This window comes from Gobius niger, assembly GCF_951799975.1.
Source record: "Gobius niger genome assembly, chromosome: 13".
NCBI classification, from domain to species: Eukaryota; Metazoa; Chordata; class Actinopteri; order Gobiiformes; family Gobiidae; genus Gobius; species Gobius niger.
In genome coordinates, this window is record NC_136864.1 from 29,147,551 (window position 1) to 29,168,708 (window position 21,158).

Below are 21,158 nucleotides of genomic sequence, written 5' to 3' on the forward strand. Positions count from 1 at the left end.
ATATGAAAGTGTACTAGATATCAAAGCAACAAGGCATGGCACAAACTTCTCTTAACACACGACAGTGTGTAAAGCTCCAAGTAAAGTCCAAGCTATACATTTCAAGGTACAGCAGGTTCAAACAGACTGTATGAGGTGTTCATGTGTTCATGTATTTTGGTTTCAAAACTTGATTGTCGACTTCCCCATCTGATGTCACTTGCTCCATGGAGCCGGCAAAAAATCAAGTCCTATAATTTTTGTATTGCCCGATACCACATTAGAAGTTTTCTCACAGGGCTGCACAGATATCACTGGTTTACAAACAGGAAAGCAAATGTAGCATCCAGCAGAACAGTCAGCAGTGTAGCAGCAGATGATGGTGGCCCCAGGCAGCCCCTGTCCTCCTTAGACCCTCATTCAAGGCACAGAAAAACTGAAAAAAAAAAAAACTGTGGGGAAAAGAGAACGTTTGAGGAGAACCATTTGAAGGACAGATCCAAGTCCAAGTGGATGGACAGGATCTAGAAGGCCCAGGGCTGATGGGAGTCAATCTGTAGATAGAGCTGACGACTGTAGACCTAACGACCAGTCTTTGCTGGACCTTCATGACAGCAGGGGGAATAGAGGCAGTTCATAGTTTATCCATGAACCCTTTGAGTAAGTGCTGTTATGCTAGCTAAAGATAGAACTGTAGATTTTACTAAAGCAATAGGCGTAACAATAAACCTATGTTCAGAGTTTGTGAAGGTTAATCCTTAGCCCTGTAAATGCTAACTTTATCATTGTGGACATGAAAATCAGACTTTTTGAGATAAAAAGCACATGAACAGAGCAACTCAGATAGTCTTGGGAAGACTAACACCCAAGTCCACATGTACGCAGCAATAATGTTCTGTGCACCCTTCTAAACGGTTATGATCAAGAGCTCCCTTTTCTCATAAGTGTTATACCTGTGCAGGCCACGGCTCAGATGGAGGGCCGTCTCCTGGACATCATAGAGGAGTGCTCCATGGACACTGCCCTCCCCCTGGCTGACGGAGTCCTGGGCTTCATCCAGCACCAGCTGCTGGAGCTGGCCCGCGACTGCCTGGACAAGTCCCACAGCGGCCTGGTCACCTCCCGCTACTTCCTGGAGCTGCAGGAGAAACTGGACAAGCTGCTGCACGAGGTCAGTCGGTCATTCCAGTATTTACACTGTAACCCCCCACACACACACACCAGCTCCAATAACTTAACAGTCTGTGACATGTCAATATTTAAAAATGTAATCCTTCTTAATCTGCTCTTGTGGGTAATAAAACGGTGATAGGGATGGAAAAGGGAGGGAAGAATTTGTTGCAGCTCCATAGTCTTTGCAAAATCAAGCTCAGGCTCGATGATATCTTCTGGTTATCTGAAATACACACATTTCTTACCAAAGATGCATCTGAGGAAAGTGCAGTGGAAAATGGATTATCTTGTTTACGTAATGCTGCTTTGGGTCATGAGTTTTTGCATTTACACACGTGATAAATGTTGTGACTGTGACTTTTACTGTCAAGTTAAGCTCAGTCTTTTACCTAAGCCACGTAAAGCTATGGAAGCACTTTAACATCAATGTCTACCTTTCTATTGACCGCTGTTTGCCCTGGCCGTGCCTCCCATTTAGACACCAATTTTCCTGTGTGACTGGTTCCCCTCTCACTGATGGACTCGATTGTTGGATAATCACATAGCTGTCATCTCGGGCTCATCCTGACGAGCGTTCTGGTCAAGTGTTTGATTGCATAATGATTTCTTGCATAACCCCCGTTTGAAGGAACATTTCCATGCAGCAAAGTCAGCCTCCTGTGGAATAAGCTGCTGCAGGAGACACTGAAGCCTTTATATTTTTTACATAATGTGGCGTCAGCCCAACAGCGAGATGAAGCAGATGATTAATCCTCCAACATGATTAAGACAAGGGTCGATTTTCTTGTTGAACATGCTCTTCTACAGAGATTGGATTATTTTATGTTTTTTCTGCTCTATGGTTTGCCAGATAATGCAAAAATAAACCAGCTTTGGCTCGTCCAGTGTTTCCTACAGATTCTGCTGTGACTTTGGTGGCCGATTCCAGATATAAACAAAGTCATGATACCATCCAGGTCCTTTTTGTTTGGACTTTATATAACAGCTGAGTCACCCCTGTGTCTGTCTCCTTCAGTGGAAGCAGAATGTCTGGGCAGAGCTACTTCTTTTCTGATAAGAAATGAGCTCAGCGGGAATCCAATTGATGTAACCTTTTGAACCCAGGGGAAGGGAGATTTTATTGCTTTTACATTTTGATAAGCTTGAATTTATCATGACTAACTAATGACTTATAACAGTTATTAAAACTAGTTTATTTATCTTCTGGAGAATACTGTTCTCGGGGGGTATCATTACCAACACAGAGCAACAGTTACAGGAAACAGTCTGCTTCTTCAAGTCCTCAAGCAACATAGTTTAGGTTTTGTAAAAAATCTCACTCATATCTTTTAAGGATTTTTCAATATTAATCTGTTATGGGTTTTATTTTAGAGGCATCGATGCCATGTCTGAAAGGCCTCTACAATATGTCCTCCAAAAACTGCAATGTGGACCACTTAGGAAGTTGGCCAGTGAAAGAAAACAGCACAATAACAAAATTGTATAAAGCTGGCCACATAATATACACTGCCCAACCAAACAAAAAGTCACCACAAAAAAAGGCCTTGCGCTCTAATATTTGATTGTAGCGCCTTTAGCTTAGCTTCACTGTGTCACGAAGGAAGATGAAATCCATTGATGGAGTAACCTAGTCATTCAGGATGTTCAGGAAGTCAGCAGATCTCTTTCTTTTGGCTCATAGTGTTGATCAACTTCAGCAACCCCAAATCATAACAGTGAAGGAGTGTTTCCACTGGCCCAGGCCCTACCCAGCTCAGTGCCTGGTCTACCCTGTTTGGTGGGCGTCCAGCGTCCAATCTGGGCTAAGTTATGGGATCAACCTCGGGCCGTGGCCAAAGCGCGCTGAACCGATACTAACGTGACGTGAAGGGACTGCTGGCCTCTGGTTGGCAAACGAGAGCGAGGACAGCCCTCTTTAAAACGGATTTAGTATTTCACGTCATACTGCTGTTGAAGAAGGTGATTTTGCTAATGATAGCATTTAGCAGTCTCTTTAGCTAGAATTAGCATAGCATGTAGCTTACCCCCATAGTTGTCTTTTAGCTGCTTCTTTCTTGTAGTATTTGCCTTGGCACCTCTGAATAATTCCATAAACCCCACCAAAAGGCAGTATTTGTCCACATTGTTCTAACGCGTCTTCCTTCAGTAATGTGTATTCTAGCATGCACATCTGTAGGAGCACTGCCCACCACAACTGCGGTCCATTATAGTGGAACTCTTGCGTGTACGGAGTAGAGTAGGATACGTAAGAAGCAGAGTACTTCAACCGAGCCGTAGTCAATAGAAGATAAAAGTTGCATCCAAGTGGCAACTTTTTTTGTCAGGCAGTGCAGTTGTGATAATTAATTAGTCGATTAGCATGAAATTGAATGATTAGCTTTTTTTATTCATAAAGATCTTTCGAAGTACGTGTCCTATCGCTGGAGTTATACAGTTTAGTTGGTCTTCTAATTTATCAAAATATAGCGTAGTGTGGCCTTAATCAAAGACCATAGCAAATCATTTATGAAATATTAATCCGAATTTTGTGTTTCATGGTCAAGAGTTGAAACCATGGATTATTGGCTTTAATCAAACTTTAAAATCTTTGTTTTGTCGTCAAAACCTTTCAAATAACTCAGGAGATTATACTTCTGGAGCGTTTAAAAAAAAAAATCTCAAGCATCCTGGCACTAAAATCCTACGTGGTTAAGTGCTGCATCTTAAGAAGAACAGACTGGTTATTAAATACTCTGAGAGATCAGAGTCGTGCTTTGATGCATTTTGACGTGACACATTGCAGCCCCAGCCGCTGCTATGCTAATTTAATAAGATGAAAGGACCGCTAAAAATACCCAGCTCCCGGAGGTGACTGCTTTGTGCCAATCACATTAACCTCCGTGTGTTTGTTTTTCCTCGTGCCGTGTCCAGGCGTACGAGCGGTCGGAGAGCGAGGAGGTGTCCATCATCATCAAACTGGTGAAGAAGATCCTGATAGTGATCTCCAGACCTGCCCGCCTGCTCGAGTGTCTGGTACGTTCTGCGCCAAAAGAAAGAAACGTGGAGTGTCATTAATGTGTACAGACTGCATGAAGCATAAATATTGCGTGATTAGTCTTAACTTTATCATAACATTAGCCTAACCGTCTTTGACTTTGTCTTGCAGGAGTTTGACCCGGAGGAGTTCTACCAGCGCCTGGAGGTAGCGGAGGGCCAGGCCAAAGTGGGGCACGTGAAGACGGACATCCCCAAATATATCATCAGCCAGCTCGGCCTCACCAGGGACCCGCTGGAAGGTACGACAGCTATTCGCATCTATAAACGGAGCCGGTCATTCGAGACCTCTTTGTACAAAACCTCTGTACATGGCATGGTATTAAAACTGAAGAGATTCATGTCCATGTTTTTTGCTCAGATATGGTGCAGTTGGAGCAGACGAGTCCAGGACACAGAACATCCAGCAGAGACTCGGATGACGTCGGAGAGACATCACCGTTACAGGTAAAAGATGGAATTAGTTGGTTGCACTTCACCAGCATGATGGAAACAGCATGGGGCTTAAAGAGGAATTACTTAGAAATCATCTAGTTTTGTAATACCTGAGATCAACTGCAGAGCAAAAAAATGGAGAAGCAGTGTTCGATCAAAACATACGATTGTTATATGATATATGATTGTTATATGATATATGATTGTTGTATGATTATGTACAGTATGAGTAGGGGCAAAAATCTTAAGGGCCGTGACTATAAACAATAAGAAAATAAAAATTAAAACAAATACAATAAGAAGAATTGATTATTTAAAGTAGATTTCAAGGTCAGCATTGGTAGTGCAGTTTCTATAATATAGATACAAGCAGCAGCGCGTCATGCTATTGGGCGGGGCCTAGCAAGGGGGAAGGAAGCATGTCATGGAAATCTTTTTTCCCCCCCATTCTTTTTAGATGTTTACGGACTATGAGCATATTTAGCACACATAAATAACGTCAAGTCAAGATTTGGTCATTACGAATGTTTTTCACAGCAGATCGTCTCTAAAAGTAACAAACCTGCACTCAAAGCTAGCAGTTAGCATTAGCATGAATGAAGCTAGCGTTAGAATTGGTTTGCTTTCTCTGTTATATGTTCACATTTGAGCCATTTGACCACTCTGTTCCTTTTCGTGTCTCTGCATCTTGATTTGCATGACCATTTATTGACATTCCCAAAGATGCTGTCTGTATCTATGTTAATGATAGACAAACCGCAGCCCACTACTAAGAGTATTAATTATTAAGTAGAGTAAATGCCAGTACACCACCCAATGGTAAACATACTTGATATAATTTTCACTTTTTAAATTGTTCAATGATTATTTTTGCCTTGTTTTGTTAAAAAAGAAGGGATGTTTTGATATTAAGTGAATGGAATCATTTGAAGTGTTTTCAGATGCAGCCTGTGCTTGATCCTTCTATTTAAAGTGTGAAGTTCATTTACATAAGACAGAAAAATGTCATCATCATAGCTGTTATGAAATCCATGTAATTAATATCAGGAAGTTGGTGGGTGGATTTCGCTGTACTGTCAAGCTGTCAAGTTCTGTGTGAAGAAAGTCCTCCCTGTGTTCTTGGCTCTTGCGCGGGGATTTATGTTTTCCAATTGTGACCCGATTAACCACATGCTTCCTGTTTTTTTTTCTGCGCGTGATTCAGAGCCGGGCCGCCTGCACCCCTCCCCGCAGGAAACCTTTGGAGAGCGACTTCGAGGCTATCAAACTCATCAGCAACGGCGCCTACGGGTGAGCAAGACTGGCTGTGTTGAAAACAAATAAAAAATAAGACATTTGAATGACACGTCAAAAACAAAACAGTCCATAGTTTCGTAGTCTAATGTTTCCCCGTGATCTCTGGGTGCAGCGCCGTGCACCTGGTGCGGCACAAAGAGACCCGCCAGCGCTTTGCCATGAAGAAGATCAACCGCCAGAACCTGATGCTGAGGAACCAGATCCAGCAGGTGTTTGTGGAGAGAGACATCCTCACCTTCGCAGAGAACCCCTTTGTGGTCTCCATGTTCTGCTCCTTTGAGACCAGGAGACATCTGTGCATGGTCATGGAGTATGTGGAAGGTACATCACTTTTCCTCACCCAATTCAAAACTGGAAGGAAGTAACTATTAATACTGGAATATTAGTTTTACAAAGTGGTGTAGAATAGACTAAACAAACAAAGCAAGAGTTATTACTGTTTGTAGAATACAGAGTGAACAATATCAAGTAGGACTGCTTTTGTCTCGTTGTTTTGAAATAAGACTCGAGGACATTGTCACTGTTGTCATTGATTTGCGCTGCAGATGGTAGATAGTACTTACAGATAGAATATATTCCTGTTGTCTCATAACAATGAAAGCATTCAAAACAAGTTTTTCCTATTTGCAATTACAAAAGTAACTGCAACTTGATTTAGACAGACTGAGCACTTGTAAAACAAATGACAGTTGGTAAGCAGTTTGGCTTTTCACGTATTGTTTAAGAAATGTGATCAAATGCTTTAAAGGGTTTATATCATTTAAAATCAGAAAAAAGAAAGAAGCAGCCTTCAGTAGTGTTAATTCCATCTGGTGGACAGCACGTTTCCCTGCCTTCGTGGTTTAAATGGACTGAAGCAGCGACTTCAAGACAAAGGAACAGCAGTAACGGAGCAGCAGAGGAAGCACAAATAATGTCTTCCTTATTCAAGTGCATCAATCGCTTCCTTTCCACTTCGACTCCGTCATCTGCGTTTGTAGGAAATGTGCAGACGAACGTGTTACTCATATTATAATGTAATCAAAAACATTCCTCGAGTGATGTTTTGTTTCATTGGCACATCTTTTAGTAATTCTTCAAACTCGGTACGTTTCCCTTTACCGCACTTACCACCACTGATCGACATCACCAGGTATTTCCCATGATGTTTCTCCATACGTCTCAGTTTAGACACCTTCGCCAAACTGGTTCTGATTCCGTCCATGGCCAAACCACCCCCGTCACGCCCATTAGCATGTTTTAAACTTAGCATTTGCCATTGGGTTCCGGTCACTGTTGCACCTTCACAATAACTAATGCACGTAATAATCACTAACTCGTGTTTTCGGATTCTTTTGCCCTATAGGCGGGGACTGCGCCAACCTGCTGAAGAACATCGGCCCCCTGCCCGTGGACATGGCCCGGATGTACTTCGCCGAGACCGTCTTAGCCTTAGAGTACCTCCATAACTACGGCATCGTGCACCGCGACCTCAAACCCGACAAGTGAGTCTGCGAAAGATGAATACATTCCCCCCATGCATTTTACATCTCGCTCTCAGCTTGGCCCACTTTGCCATTCCATCTTTCATCATTTCTCCGCTCACTGTCATCATCAAAAGGCGGTGAAAACATTTGATCTCTCAGTCAAGCGTCCCAGCCTTTGAATTATGTGCTGCGTCTTGGGATCGCGGGGCTGGATTTGATTTATTCTTATTTTTTTAGCTAACTTTTTAACACGCGGTTGTCGTCATGTTTCGCAGTCTGCTGATCACCTCCATGGGACACATCAAGCTGACGGACTTCGGCCTGTCCAAGATCGGCCTGATGAACATGACCACCAACTTGTATGAGGGCCACATCGAGAAGGACACCCGGGAGTTCATTGACAAGCAGGTCAGTGCGGCCTCCTCTTTTGGGGATTATCTAGAAATATTGAGATGAATACACAGTTCTCCCGTTCGGTTTGACCCGAATCTAAAGCTTCTCATCCTGAGAGCTCGCAACCTATAGGCCAGAGTAACGACCTCATTTGAAAGCTTAGACCTACAAAACTCATCGTGACTTTTTTTGTTATGTTGTCACCGCATTTTTGTCACATTTTTTAACCTCTTAACTCCCACCTGAACGTATCCCATTTTCTCCAGTTTGGCTTTACCCTAATCAAAAAGCTTCTTGGGAAAAAAGCACCAAAACAGCCATAAAAAATGAGAAGGAAACACGGATGTAAACGCAACAAAAAACAGACAAAAAAGAGACAAAAATGTGACAAAAATGTGACAAAAACTCAACCAAAAAGTGACAAAAATTCAACAAAAATGTGACAAAAATTCAACAAAAATGTGACAAAAACTCAACCAAAATGTGACAAAAATTCAACAAAAATGTGACAAAAACTCAACCAAAAAGTGACAAAAAAAAGACAAAAATTCAACAAAAATTCAACAAAAATGTGACAAAAACTCAACCAAAAAGTGACAAAAATTCAACAAAAAAGTGACAAAAATTCAACAAAAAATGTGACAAAAACTCAACCAAAAAGTGACCCAAAAAAAAGACACAAATTCAACAAGAAAAAAAAAAAACATTAAAAAAAGGTTGCACAACACAGCCACAACGCGAGGAAAAAGATCAGTTTTGTGGGTCTTAGCTTTCAAATGAGGTGTTACACAGACCTATATAATGGCCAAAGAGGACAGAATGCATTTGGTTCAGGCGGGTGGTAAGAGGTTAAGCATTTTTTTGTGTCTTTTTGTTTGTTTTTTGTCTAGTTTGGAAGCTTTTTCACTCTAGATCTGAATTGTGATGCTACAAATATTTTATTCATTGTTAACTATCAAAAAAATCAGGTGTTCACCCTATTCCGGAAGTTTGCGTGAGTGCTGTCATGAACAGTCCTATGTAAACTAATATGAGAGAAGGGACAGGCTCTTCTCTCATATTAGTTTACATAGGACATTTTACTCAAATCAGTCTACCGTGCATTTTCCCTCGTTCTCCACCGAATGAACGGACTTCCTGCTCTGCCGGGAGTGTCGATACAACAGAAGTGCAGATACAAAAAGAAGCAAAAGTGGGCGGGGCAGATTAAGGTGATTAGGGCCCAGTCAAGTTTGGGATTTGAAAAACCTTGTGACGATGGCGAAACAGTTTCTTCACTCTTATCCTGCCATCTAATTAATGATAGTGATTAAGTTATGAAAGAGCACAGAATGCATTTCAATATGTCTTTTTTTTAGTCGTATCCAGTATTTAAAGAGGGGGTATTCTGCTTTTCTCAATCACATAGCACCAGTCTATATCACACTACAATGATGACCAAACCTTCTGTTGGTCTGTAAATGCAGTAAATTAGAATAACTGCCTTGTATGAAATGTCTCTCTCAAAATGGCTGTAGTGAATGTCTTGAAATAGGCCTCTGTCTCTTTAAGAACCTCTGAGCCTTTCCGACACGCCCCCTCCACACGCTGTCTGTGGCATCAGTGGGGAGGGGGTTCTGCTGAGGAGCAGTGGTTGGTTACTCGGCTGGTGACGAAAGCTCGGAGGCGTCTCCAGGAGGTGGGGGCGTTCCTAGGAGGACTCAGGCAAACCTATCCCTAAAATGGCCGCCATCAGAGTTTTTACAGATTACTCAAAAATACGTGAATGTGCCAAGGCAACACTTCAGGCATGTTTTTAATGAGGGAATGACATAACAACATGATGTAAAGCTTGAAAAAGTCGATTTTGCATAATACCCCCCCCTTTAAATACAACATAACTGTGTACCAACACTTCTAAATATCTGTCAAATACAATGATAAAACATGTTCCTAACCCTCAAAATCACTCGACCAACTACTCGGGGACCCCCCACTGTTTAATGCATTTTCGGGAGCAAAACATTTAAAAACTGGTTTAGTGATGCTTGATTTGGTGCTACATTTCAACATCTGTCCTAATTTGACAAAAATGTTCAATTAAAATACATCAAATTCATTGTCATAAACTTGTCATGAAACCATCCACCGTGTCCCACAACTCCCTCTTTGGGAACCACTCAGCTTAAATAATGGTTAGAATGCATTTATGAATTGACTTTTAGCTGTAATACATGTCCAGAAAGCCTGGAAACAAAGGTGTGTCTCTCTGTTGCAGGTGTGTGGCACTCCGGAGTACATCGCCCCAGAGGTGATCCTGCGGCAGGGCTACGGGAAGCCGGTGGACTGGTGGGCCATGGGCATCATCCTGTACGAGTTCCTGGTGGGCTGTGTGCCGTTCTTCGGAGACACCCCTGAGGAGCTCTTCGGTCAGGTGGTCAATGGTGAGACCTCGGGATTCCTTTTCACACGTGAACACGAAAACCAAATCCACATGAATGTTTCGAGTCGGAAATGACCGAAAGTAGACATATACTTCAGCCTCATCTGATCCGGGGTTTCTGGTTGCAGATGAGATCATTTGGCCCGAGGGGGAGGACGCTCTGCCGGCCGATGCCCAGGACCTGATCACCCGACTGCTGCGGCAGAACCCGATGGAGAGACTGGGCACAGGTTCGTCTCCAGGCGCGACTCAAACTCAAACTTATCATGAGCTCCGTCAGTGTTCAAGGAGGTTGTGCATAAGGAATATTATTTTTTTAGTGTTACAATGTTGTTGCCTCATACAAAACACTCCTGGATTTGTGTTACACTCATAAAAAGTATATGAAATTAAAATATCCAAAAGTGTCACTTCCTGATCCCTCCCAACCCTCCTCCTACTGCTCCCCTTCGCTGCGCAGCTGTTTCAATACAGAAAGAGAAAGAAAAGAATAAAGAATAAAATAAAATAGACTTTTGGGAGTTGCCGCCACTAGTGAAGATTCAAAGATTACTCAAAGATGCGCGAGCAGCTTGAAACACAGCTCCAGGTCTGTTTTTGATGAGAGAACAACATTGTAAGATGGTAAAAAAGATGGTTTGCCTGTTTGTTTTTGCATGTTTTGGGTTTTCAAATCCATTGTTCTAAAATAGCTGTAAATGACCCTGGTCCAGGTGGAACCGCGGAGGTGAAGATGCACACGTTCTTCCTGGGACTGGACTGGAACGGCCTGCTGCGACAGAAGGCCGAGTTTATCCCTCAGCTGGAGACGGAAGACGACACCAGCTACTTCGACAGTACGTAAACCCCTCCGTCTCCCTGAACATACATCCTGGGCAGCGTGACGGGTGGCGCTTCAGAGGACGCCCAGCGTGGTTGATTGTAGGGTGCGGTTGTGTAATTGTGCTGACTCGTGCTCGGTCACCCCCACAGCGCGCTCGGACCGGTACTGTCACCTGGGCTCCGATGACGACGAGACCAACGATGACGAGTCTTCTCTGGAGCTGCGGCAGTTCTCCTCCGTCGCTCATCGCTTCAGCAAGGTACATGTCCATGTCTTACTACGTCACCTCCAAAACATATTCTAGCTGTGTTTGGTAGTCTCGTTTCACAGTGCTTCGAAAAGGCCTTAGTGATGTGCGGACTGTAGTGTTAAGGACATTTAGTAGGTGACTTTCTCCTATTAATAAGTGCCCTTTTGTAGGTGTACAGCAGCACGGAGCACCTGTCCACGTCCACGCCGTCCAACCCCAGCCTGTCGTCGTCCGAGCGCAGCCACAGCGAGGAGAAGGAGGATCGCTGGGAGGGCCGGGCCGTGCTGTCTCCCGGGGAATATTACAAGCACTCGGCCGCCGACAGGAAGGCCGATGGGCCCAGGGGCAGGTGAGAGCGGGCCCAGCAAACACAGTATTATTATGAGGAGGAGGATGTCATGCCACATGTGTGAAGGGTGGAATGTTCAGCTTTCAGTCATATCTAAACTAATGTTGCGTCTTACATTACGTGGAAATCAGTCTCTTATTATAATATTGATGTACTCTGTGAATGTGTGGTCAGCCTGCGTCCCCGAGCCTCCTCTAGCTCGTCCCAGTCGGAGCGCAGTGCCAGTCCGCTGGTGATGAACAGCACCCAGAGCCTGGACATCATGCCCCGGTTCGCCATCTCCGCAGAAGAAGAAGGTAATGCACCACCTGCGCTTTACTCCTTTTGCCGTGCACATGTGCTTAATGTGGATTCCTCTTCAGTGGACGGCGTGGTCTCAAACCTGCGGCGCATCCGTCTGAGGAGCAACAGCACGGGCACCCGGCCCTCGTTCAGGAGAGGGGCCTCGCGCAGGATCGCCCACCAGCTGGAGACGCCTGAGAAACAGAAGCCAGCAGGGGGCAAGGTGCCCAAGTCTGCCTCGGTGTCCGGGCTCTCTCTCATCATCACTCCAGGTAGCAAAGGCTTTACATTCATGAAAAATCACAAACACAGAAAACAGATCAGCCTTTGTATGTGGTGTATACACAGTGCCCTCTGCAGACAGTGTCCTGCTACTTCAACTTCCATTATTCTGAAGCCTACACAAATATTTAAAAAGACATCTGATACTGTATGTAAAAGCTGTAACCCTTCTGTAAAGCTGCGGTTCTAAAGCTGGGATTTCTTCCCCTTGAGCTACTTTAACCAGATAAAATGACGGAGAGCTACTCATGCTTTGAGGATACGGCAGATGAGTAACTATGGGACTAAGGCCCTGGACAGTTAAGATGTTATTGCAATAAGAATAAAGGAAATTAATGATGTTTCATTTAGGGCTGAACTTCGTCAAACGACAAAAGTGATATTTGATGATGGCTAAGAGCATGTTGTTGCAATTTAGATTTTACTGAACCATTTTCTATAAAGTTAAGCAAAATTTTTCTGAAATTGTACCTATAAAAGTCAGTCAGGATCAAAACTAGGCTTAAATTGAATTCAGAATTTTTTTTGTTTTAGGCTGGACTCCTAACACACATTTTAGCCAGTCTAATAAAGCTGCATTAATCCTAATGCCATAATACTGAGGTCAGACTTAACTCTAAAATGCTGTGTGTTTGTTTTCAGACGAGTCGGGCGCTCCTCCCAGCAGTCCCAAGTCGTCCCTGTCCCTGTCGTCCAACCCCTCGTCCCGTGACTCGTCCCCGAGCCGGGACCTGTCGGTCAGTGTGAGCTGCCTCAGGCCGCCCGTGGTCATCCACAGCTCCGGTAAACGCTTTGGCTTCGCCCTGCGCGCCATCCGCGTGTACATGGGCGACAGCGACGTGTACACGGTGCACCACATGGTCTGGGTAAGTGCTCCATGATGATGATGATGATGATGTAAGTGCACACACCTCTCATTTGTCCCCTCTGTGCCCTGTGTTTAGTGCGTGGAGGAGGGCAGCCCGGCGCACGAGGCGGGGCTGAGGGCAGGAGACCTCATCACTCACGTCAACGGAGAGTCTGTGCAGGGCCTGGTGCACACCGAGGTGGTGGAGCTGCTGCTCAAGGTGACACATTCACTCCCTTTACTTCACCACGTCCTCTCGACTCCTTTACAGCTTTGAACTGGATTGAAGAAAAGAATGTTTTCAATGGTGGTCTAAATATTTTCATTTTACTGTGACCTCGTGAACCTCTGAACAATAAAATCTGAAAACAGCAGCGTCTTTAGCACAAACCTTCAGAAAAATAATGCTCTTTTAACTTTTCAAACTGCCCTCAGCTCCTCCATAGCAAAGAGTTTAGAGTTTAGAAGGTTACAAAAGATAGCGAAATGACAAACTTAAACTTAGTTCTAAATAGAACATTAAAGGGACTATAAGGAGTTTAAAAAATTTAAAATTAAGTATTTTCCTCCCCCTACATGTTCCAGCCATGTCCTAATGTGTATAATGAGCTCAGGCCTGTTCACCACAACTGCCTCTAAAATCCTGTACGGTCACTCAAAAATGTGTCACTTCGGCCTGAATTGCCGTCATGCACGAGCTTAATATAGAAGGTGCAGTTACACATATGGCCTGAGGTGGCAGTAGTGAGTATAAAATGGCGAACTTGCTTCCAGCCTCTTTAATGTTCTGAATGTGGAGGTTCATTACTCCACCTTCTGACACTAAAATTCCGAAAGACATGGCTGGCGGCAGTTTTAAAGTTTTCCAAACCTGTATAACTTAACATTAACTTGATTCTTTCTGTACTTCACTAAACTACTGGAGTACTTCCACTAATGACCCGTTTCAATCCCATTGCTTTGAACTCTCTGGTACAGGATTTAATATTATTGGACTGAAAGTGCTTGGATTTTGTGTATTTCCATTTCATAAACAAGCTTTTAAATGATGGCTTTATGTTCAAACAACTCTTTGAAAATGGCCTGGACTTGTGACAAGGACTCAAACTTGGACTTTTCGGTGATAGTGACGGTGGCTTTATTTGAATAAATCAGGCTTTGATTCATACTCGCACAATCAGAACTAGAACAATGAGGACATGAAAGTGGCTTTAATTTAAATCCACCCCGTAAGCCCCTCGCTGATACTCAACACCCAAGTATTGTGATGTAACCTGCCAAACCAAATCCAAGCGAAACTCACTGGACTTTTCCTGCAGAGCGGCAACCGGGTGACCCTCCAGACCACCGCCCTGGAGAACACCTCCATCAAAGTGGGCCCCGCTCGGAAAGCCAGCTACAGGGCCAAGATGGCGCGGCGGAGCAAGAAGAGCAAGCGGAAGGACGGACAGGACAGGTAACGGATGCGCCTCATGGGACCGCCCCGCTGACCCTGTAGCTCTTCTGACCCGTGTGTGTGTGTGTGTGTGTGTTTGAGCAGCAGGCGGCGGAGCATCCTGAAGAAGCTGTCCAAGCACACCCCACCCGCCCCCATGCACAGCAGCCGCAGCTTCTCCTCCGGGTTCCACCAGTCCTCCAGCGACAGCCTGTCCGGGTCCCCCACGCAGAGCCTCTCTCCCGGGCCGTCCACGCCCTGCCGCTCCCCCGCCCCGGACCACTCTGGAGGTGGGTCCGAAGAAATGTTAGAAAAATCGGTAACACTTTACATTACGAGCCAGTAAGTCTATGGTACTTACAGTGGTAATTACTAGTAATGACAGTGGTACTTATTGTGGCACTAAAAGTGGTAATTACTAGTAATCGGGGTTAGGGTTAGGGAGTCAGAGTTAAAATGAACTAAAACATATTTTAAAAAGAGATCAAGTCTGCAATCATTTTTAGTCTGCACTCAATGCACTTCCTTTGTGTAATGTCAGAAGTATTTAATTAATGTTACTGTAAATGTATTTTTTGTACTTTCTGTGTGAATTTGAAAAGCCCTTCTAGGGACGGACATTGCAAATTAGCCTTGGCTATAAATGTTGTAGTGTGGTACATGTTTATTGTTCACACATGTCCCTATCAAATAAATAAATAAATAAAATACCCCTGTATCTCTCATTACTAGAGATACAGGGGTAACTCTTCGTACTGAAGGTTGTGCTTCTCTTTACTTTGGTACTTACTGGTATTTCAAGGATACTACAGCAGCAATTCATAGGTAGTAAATGAGGTACTTCTACAAACAGAAGTAATTTCTAGGATTGTGTGACTATAAAACAACATAAAACAGCATTAGAGAAAACAAGAAGTACAACCTTCATTACTAAGTTACCACTGTTTCTAGAAGTACATACCTTGTAATTCTCATCTCCTTCATATCCTTTAAGTACCACCATAAGTGCCTAGAATTACCACTGTAAGTACCACCATAAGCACCACTGTAAGTACCACAATAAGTACCTAGAAGTACCACTATTATTACTATTATTTACCACTGTAAGTACCACCATGAGTATCTAGAATTACCACTATAAGTACCAAAGACTGGCCCGTAATGTAAAGTGTTACCGAAAAATCCTTGTACATGCGATTATATACTCTGAGAACAACTTGCAACTGACATGTTTACTAGATTTTGACAACCCAAGTATAAAGTACATATATACACATGTTAAAAATGTGTTTATACAACTAACCCTCTTGTGACGTGTATTGTGCTGGGACAATGTGTAATAACGCAATAACAGCACAATTGCAAATCTATTTTTATAATAACAAGTTTCCGCTCTCTGTCTCCAGACTCCAGCTCCTCCCCCTGCTCCAGCTCGCCCAACTCCCCCGTCCCCCAGGCGCGCCCCAGCTCCCTGCACGTCCTGGGCCGCTACACCAAGGCGGGCCGCTGCAAGTCCAGCACCAGCATCCCGCCGTCGCCCCTGGCCTGCATCCCCCCGCCGCAGCAGCCCCTGTCCCCGCAGTGCTCCCCCTCCTGCCTGCCCGCCCACCCCAAGGGCCTCCAGACTTTCCACGGCAAGACCCTGTCCCCGCCCACCATCGCCCGCCACTCCGTCCGCCCGCGCAGCGCCGAGCCCCCGCGCTCCCCGCTGCTCAAGAGGGTGCAGTCCGCGGAGAAGCTCACGGGGGGAGACAAGAGCCACGAGCGGAAGGCCTACAGCACCCGGCGCCACACCATGGAGATCCCGCTGTCGGAGGGGGAGGGCCTGGAAGACGGCGAGTGCGACGCGGCCACCGGGTTCGTGTGCGTCGGGGAGCACGGGCGCCACCAGGGCCTCTGCGTGATGGGGTCGCCGCGGCTCGGGGCGCACCACCACCACCAGGAGTCCCCGCAGCACCGCAAAGGCAGCAGCAGCAGCAACAAGGAGGTGGTGGTGATGCGGAAGCTGGCGCTGTCCGAGCGGAGGGACTCGTTCAAGAAGCAGGAGGCCGTGCAGGAGGTCAGCTTCGACGACCTGGAGGAGCAGTCGCCCACCAGCCCGACGCCGCCCGGCACGCCGCCCAAGGGGTTCAAGGCGTCCTGGCTCAACAACGCGCAACCCGCCGCCCCCACGTCGCAGCAGTCGGACTCCAAAGAGGGGAAGCAGAAGGCCAAGTCAAAAGACAAGGATCCGTGTCTGAAATGAGTGAAGTGAAAGGCGTTCTCTACGACCTGCTACTGTTGTGACTTTACAAAGGCCTTGCGTGCGTCTGACGGCGACCGACTTTCAACTCGTGACAAGCATCGGAGAGTCGGCGTAAAAAAAAAAAGGCTCGACCGCCGAAGTTCAGACACTTTTCTTTTTTTTTTCCTCCACCCCATTTTGCTTGTTCACTCGGTTCAGACGTCACTCTGTAAATAGTTCCCCCCTTTTTAAATGAAGAATCGTATTTATGCCTTTTTTATCGTTTAGTGGTCGATGCCTCGGATGCTTTTTTTTTTTTTTCTTTCTTTTTTTTCCGAAGTTGCACAAACCGAAAGCCCGTTAGACGGAGCGAATAAAGTCTCGGGAGTCTTCGATACAGCGTTGTACAGCAGTTTCAAACCCACTTTGTCGAACACCGGTTGTGGCGGACATTTTGAGATTAAAAAAAAGAAAATAAAGAGCTTACGGAGACTCCCCGTGGTGCCAAAGATCGGTTGCTTTTCAAACTTTGTCGTAGAGGTGTTGTCGTTGTACATACGGGACTCCGGTGCATGGCCTGTGCGACGCTGAAACATCTGTGAAAATGCGAAGAACATGTATGGGAAATGTAGGAATAGAAACATCCTTAAAACATGGCCTGGTCTTTTTTTGGATCATTGTCAACTGGATTGGTTTGATTGGTTTGGGGAGGTAGAGCTTCTTGCTTTGCCTCACTCTTGTAGTCAGACGTACAATCATTTAGTGTTCATTTTAACATATTTTAACTTAGTTTTAGTTAGTTTTACAAAAATGACATTTATTTTTAGCCAAGATTTAGTCAAACAATTCCTTTTCGTTTGTCATTTTTGTATATTGGGGCCCGTGATGATGCGATCAGATGATATAAACACCCAGAGGAATATCGGGCAAAATGTTACCAATATGATGATGTTATTCCGTACCACGATACTTTCGATACCAATACCTGAACGATACTTTTACCGATACCTATACAAAAATATTTGTCGTCTAGAACCAGTGAACAGAACGATAATGTTTGGAATATATTCACATTTGGGGAATAATTTTTGGAAAAATGGGGCAAGAATTCGGAATAAAATTGGGGGGAAATGAGGAGAAAATAAGGAAAATATAAGGTGTAAAAAATTGGACACAAAAAAGGAAAAGTGTGGGGGAAAAAATTGGGCTTTCGATACTTTTATTTTATCGATAGCAGTAGAACCTAAACTTTTTTTCCCCAATACCCATGGCGGTCTTCATCTAGCCCTACATTTCCCATATGTCTGTGGCGAGCACCTTGTAACCATCTTAAGCTCTCTCTCTCTCTCTCTCTGTCCTGCGTCCCGTCGAATCCGCCCTCCGTCCCCGCTCCCCGAAACCGTAGTCTAGCTCAAAAATCGTCTCGTGCCGTGTTCCCAGTCGACACCGTTTGAACCTTTTCAGGATACACTCCCCGCTCCTCTGTACAGTAAAGAAAACTCCACTCCCCGGCTCCCCTCGGCTGTTGTTCCAGTTGTTTACATTAGGACTGTTTGAGCGTGTGCTTTGTCATGTTTTTTTGTTAAATTATTCTAAAACCAAACACACACACACACAAAACAAGGAGGTGACGGGAGAATGAAGAACCAGAAGCCTTGTGTGGAAGTGAAACTGTCGGCGATCTCATTTTTTTTTTTTTTTCTTTTTTGTATACTTTGATATTGAATATGTCAATATGTATGATGTTGCAATACTAATAATGCGAGCTGAGCTGTTGGTGTATGTTTGAACAGCGCTGGACCTGAAGGTGGACAGCATGTGGTCAGAATAGTCTTGCCCAACGTATATATATATATAAGCTTTTATTAAGGTTTAAATTTGATAAACGAGTCATCTACCTACCGATAACTACCTACAAATGATCGGATTGGGCCATTTTTGCTCATTAACAGTGGGCTAAGAAAGTTTTCAAACCCCTTTAATTAATTTGGATCAGTCTGATAATAAAATCATGCTTCCTTAACCCACTGTATTTTGAGATCCTGCAGATGAATTCCTGGTATGATGAGCTGTAAATTGTAATGGGTAGGTTGTACTGGGCTGTGTTGTCCCCTACTGACTGTGTATTGACAGAAGGCCTTGTGAGTGTGCAGACTGATGTTTGTTTTTTCTATTGTCTTAACAGTGCTTGAAAATAAAAGTCGTGCTACAGTGGACGGTAATGTCCCTGACTCCTGAACAGACTGGTCTGGTGTGGTTTTCTGTCAACACTCCGTTTCTGCTCCTCACGCACTATTCAAACTATCAGCGGCTAACCTTGAATTTTCAGAAGGCTTTATCCAAATGACTATGTTTTGTTCATGGCCTACAACATGAATCTGATAAAGAATATCAAAGGTAATAGATTATTGCCAAAATGATTCCACAGATGTATCAAAGCAAACACGGCTGTTTCAACAAACATCTGTGAAAGAATGGGCTCAGTCAGTTCTTGCCATAGATGTAATAGAGATACAGTAACACCATTGGGCCCATGTGGTGTGTAAAATGGCGCACCTTGTTCCTCCTACAGAGCATGTTCCTACAGGGCGGGTGGGCTGTCAGTCACAGCCCTAAAACTGATCAATTCAAAAGAACAAAAGCCAGCGTGGTGAAACATATGTCACTCTTCACAAAGTTGTCACAAAAGGAAACACATTTTTCAGAAAAAAGAGAAGTCTTTGGAGCCAGGCTTGTAAGTTATTTTTGAAATGTATAAAGTCGCCATTGGTTTATATGTTACAGTAAACCTGGAGTCGCCCCTAGTAATGCCACCTGTGCAACATGACCTTTTCCAAAGTCAACTGTTTCACTGAGGTCACCGACTTTCTGTCTCCAAACCACCAAACATTTATGCGTAGGGAACCAAAACGGCTTACAGCGGCCTTGATTGTGCCAACCTCCAAGTGCAAAGTTTAGTGGAGGGGGGGGATTATGGTGTGGCGTTGCTTTTCATGAGGTGGACTTGGCCCCTTAGATCCAGTTAAAGGGAACTCTCAGTTTGGAGATGGTCCCTTCCCGTTCCTGTGCACCGGTGCTCAAAGCCAGCTCCATAAAGGACATGGATGAGAGAGTTTTGTGTGGATGGACTTCATTGGCCGGCACAGAGTCCTGAACTCAACTCCATCGAACACCTTTGGGATGAATTAGAGCAGAGACCTGAGAGCCAGGCCTTCTCTTCCAAAATCAGTATACAAACCTCACAAATACGCTGAAGGAAGAGTGGTCAGAAATCCCCATAAACACACTCCTAAACCTTGTGGACAGCCTTCCCAGAACAGTCCCAGAAGAAGAGATGTTATAGCTGCAAAAGGTGGACGTCATATTAAACAGTATAAGAATGGGATATCACTGAAGTCTATATTTGAGTCAAGGCGGGTGTCTATACTTTTGGCTATATAATGTTGCAACCATACATTTGCTTTATTATTCCTCCCAAAAAAAAAAAAAATCCTAAAATGTGGCTAGAATTGTATCCTATAGGCTGCTCTATACATCACATCCACGTATACAGCCTTATATAACTTCGAATCTTCTGCAAAACGGAACTTTACTGCCCCCTAATGGTGAACCACTGGTCTTGTGAAATGTTAGCAGTAAAACCAATGAAACTGATAGTTGGCAATGTTGGGAACACTTTACCCACGGAGGGAGGTGGGTAGAGTAGCCAAAATATGTTTACTCAAGTAAGAGTAACTTTACTTTGAAATAATTTTACTCAAGCACAAGTAAAAAGTGGTGACTCAAACAATTACTCAAGTAAAAGTAAAACAGTGCCTACTTGGAGAGAATGTTACGTGAGTACTGTGAGTAACTGAGTAGCCCAACTGAGCTTAAAAGTCACATTTATTTTCAATGATACGTTGTGAGAAACAAAACATAAAATCATGTGGAAATTGTGATATTTCCAAAGTTAAAAAAAATACAGAAAAACTAAATCATTCTAATGAACAAGGAGACAAGACGAACTACATCTAGGCTATTTTATCGATCAAAATGAAGCACATGCCACTTAAATATTTACTCACAGTGGAAAAAGTCACAATTATTTTTACTCAAGTAAGTACAGATACTTCATTATAATTTTACTCAAGTAGAAGTAAAACGTGAATTGGGTGAATGTAATCGAGTACTACCTGCCTGACAAAAATACACTTTTTTATTTACACTACCAAACAGTCTCAAGAGCAGAGTTCGCCAAACTTTTTTTTCGCGTTGGGCCGAAACACCAACGTTGGTGTCGTTGGGGGGCCGCAGCCCAAACCCAAAACTGTTTTGCGTTAGAAAAAACAGATCCATAGTTAATTTCCTTTCATCTGTGCATGAAAATATGCTCTCCCTACTAACTGCACCAATGAATTATTATCCATACCCTTCATAAATAACAATCTCTCGCAGGCCAAAATACCTCCCCTTAAAGGACCCAATTT

General features: G+C 44.1%; 1 protein-coding gene across 3 annotated transcripts in view; it reads left to right on the forward strand.

Annotated features, from left to right (window-relative positions):
- Window positions 1-17,168, forward strand: part of mast3a (microtubule associated serine/threonine kinase 3a) — a 63,127-nt gene extending 45,959 nt beyond the window's left edge. For 2 of the 3 annotated variants that reach the window (XM_079568634.1, XM_079568633.1), the window contains 20 exons: window positions 941-1,150; window positions 4,063-4,164; window positions 4,298-4,427; window positions 4,547-4,632; window positions 5,825-5,910; window positions 6,029-6,237; window positions 7,262-7,400; window positions 7,658-7,790; window positions 10,033-10,198; window positions 10,326-10,427; window positions 10,911-11,033; window positions 11,170-11,279; window positions 11,441-11,619; window positions 11,794-11,915; window positions 11,982-12,173; window positions 12,826-13,049; window positions 13,128-13,250; window positions 14,350-14,486; window positions 14,571-14,755; window positions 15,872-17,168. In XM_079568634.1, the coding sequence (XP_079424760.1) occupies window positions 941-1,150; window positions 4,063-4,164; window positions 4,298-4,427; window positions 4,547-4,632; window positions 5,825-5,910; window positions 6,029-6,237; window positions 7,262-7,400; window positions 7,658-7,790; window positions 10,033-10,198; window positions 10,326-10,427; window positions 10,911-11,033; window positions 11,170-11,279; window positions 11,441-11,619; window positions 11,794-11,915; window positions 11,982-12,173; window positions 12,826-13,049; window positions 13,128-13,250; window positions 14,350-14,486; window positions 14,571-14,755; window positions 15,872-16,710 (3,597 nt within the window). In that variant the 3' untranslated portion in view covers window positions 16,711-17,168. Of the gene's footprint in view, window positions 1-940; window positions 1,151-4,062; window positions 4,165-4,297; window positions 4,428-4,546; window positions 4,633-5,824; window positions 5,911-6,028; window positions 6,238-7,261; window positions 7,401-7,657; window positions 7,791-10,032; window positions 10,199-10,325; window positions 10,428-10,910; window positions 11,034-11,169; window positions 11,280-11,440; window positions 11,620-11,793; window positions 12,174-12,825; window positions 13,050-13,127; window positions 13,251-14,349; window positions 14,487-14,570; window positions 14,756-15,871 lie in introns of all 3 variants that reach the window. The other variant, XM_079568632.1, reaches the window with a different exon arrangement.
- The last annotated feature ends 3,990 nt before the right edge of the window (window positions 17,169-21,158 follow it).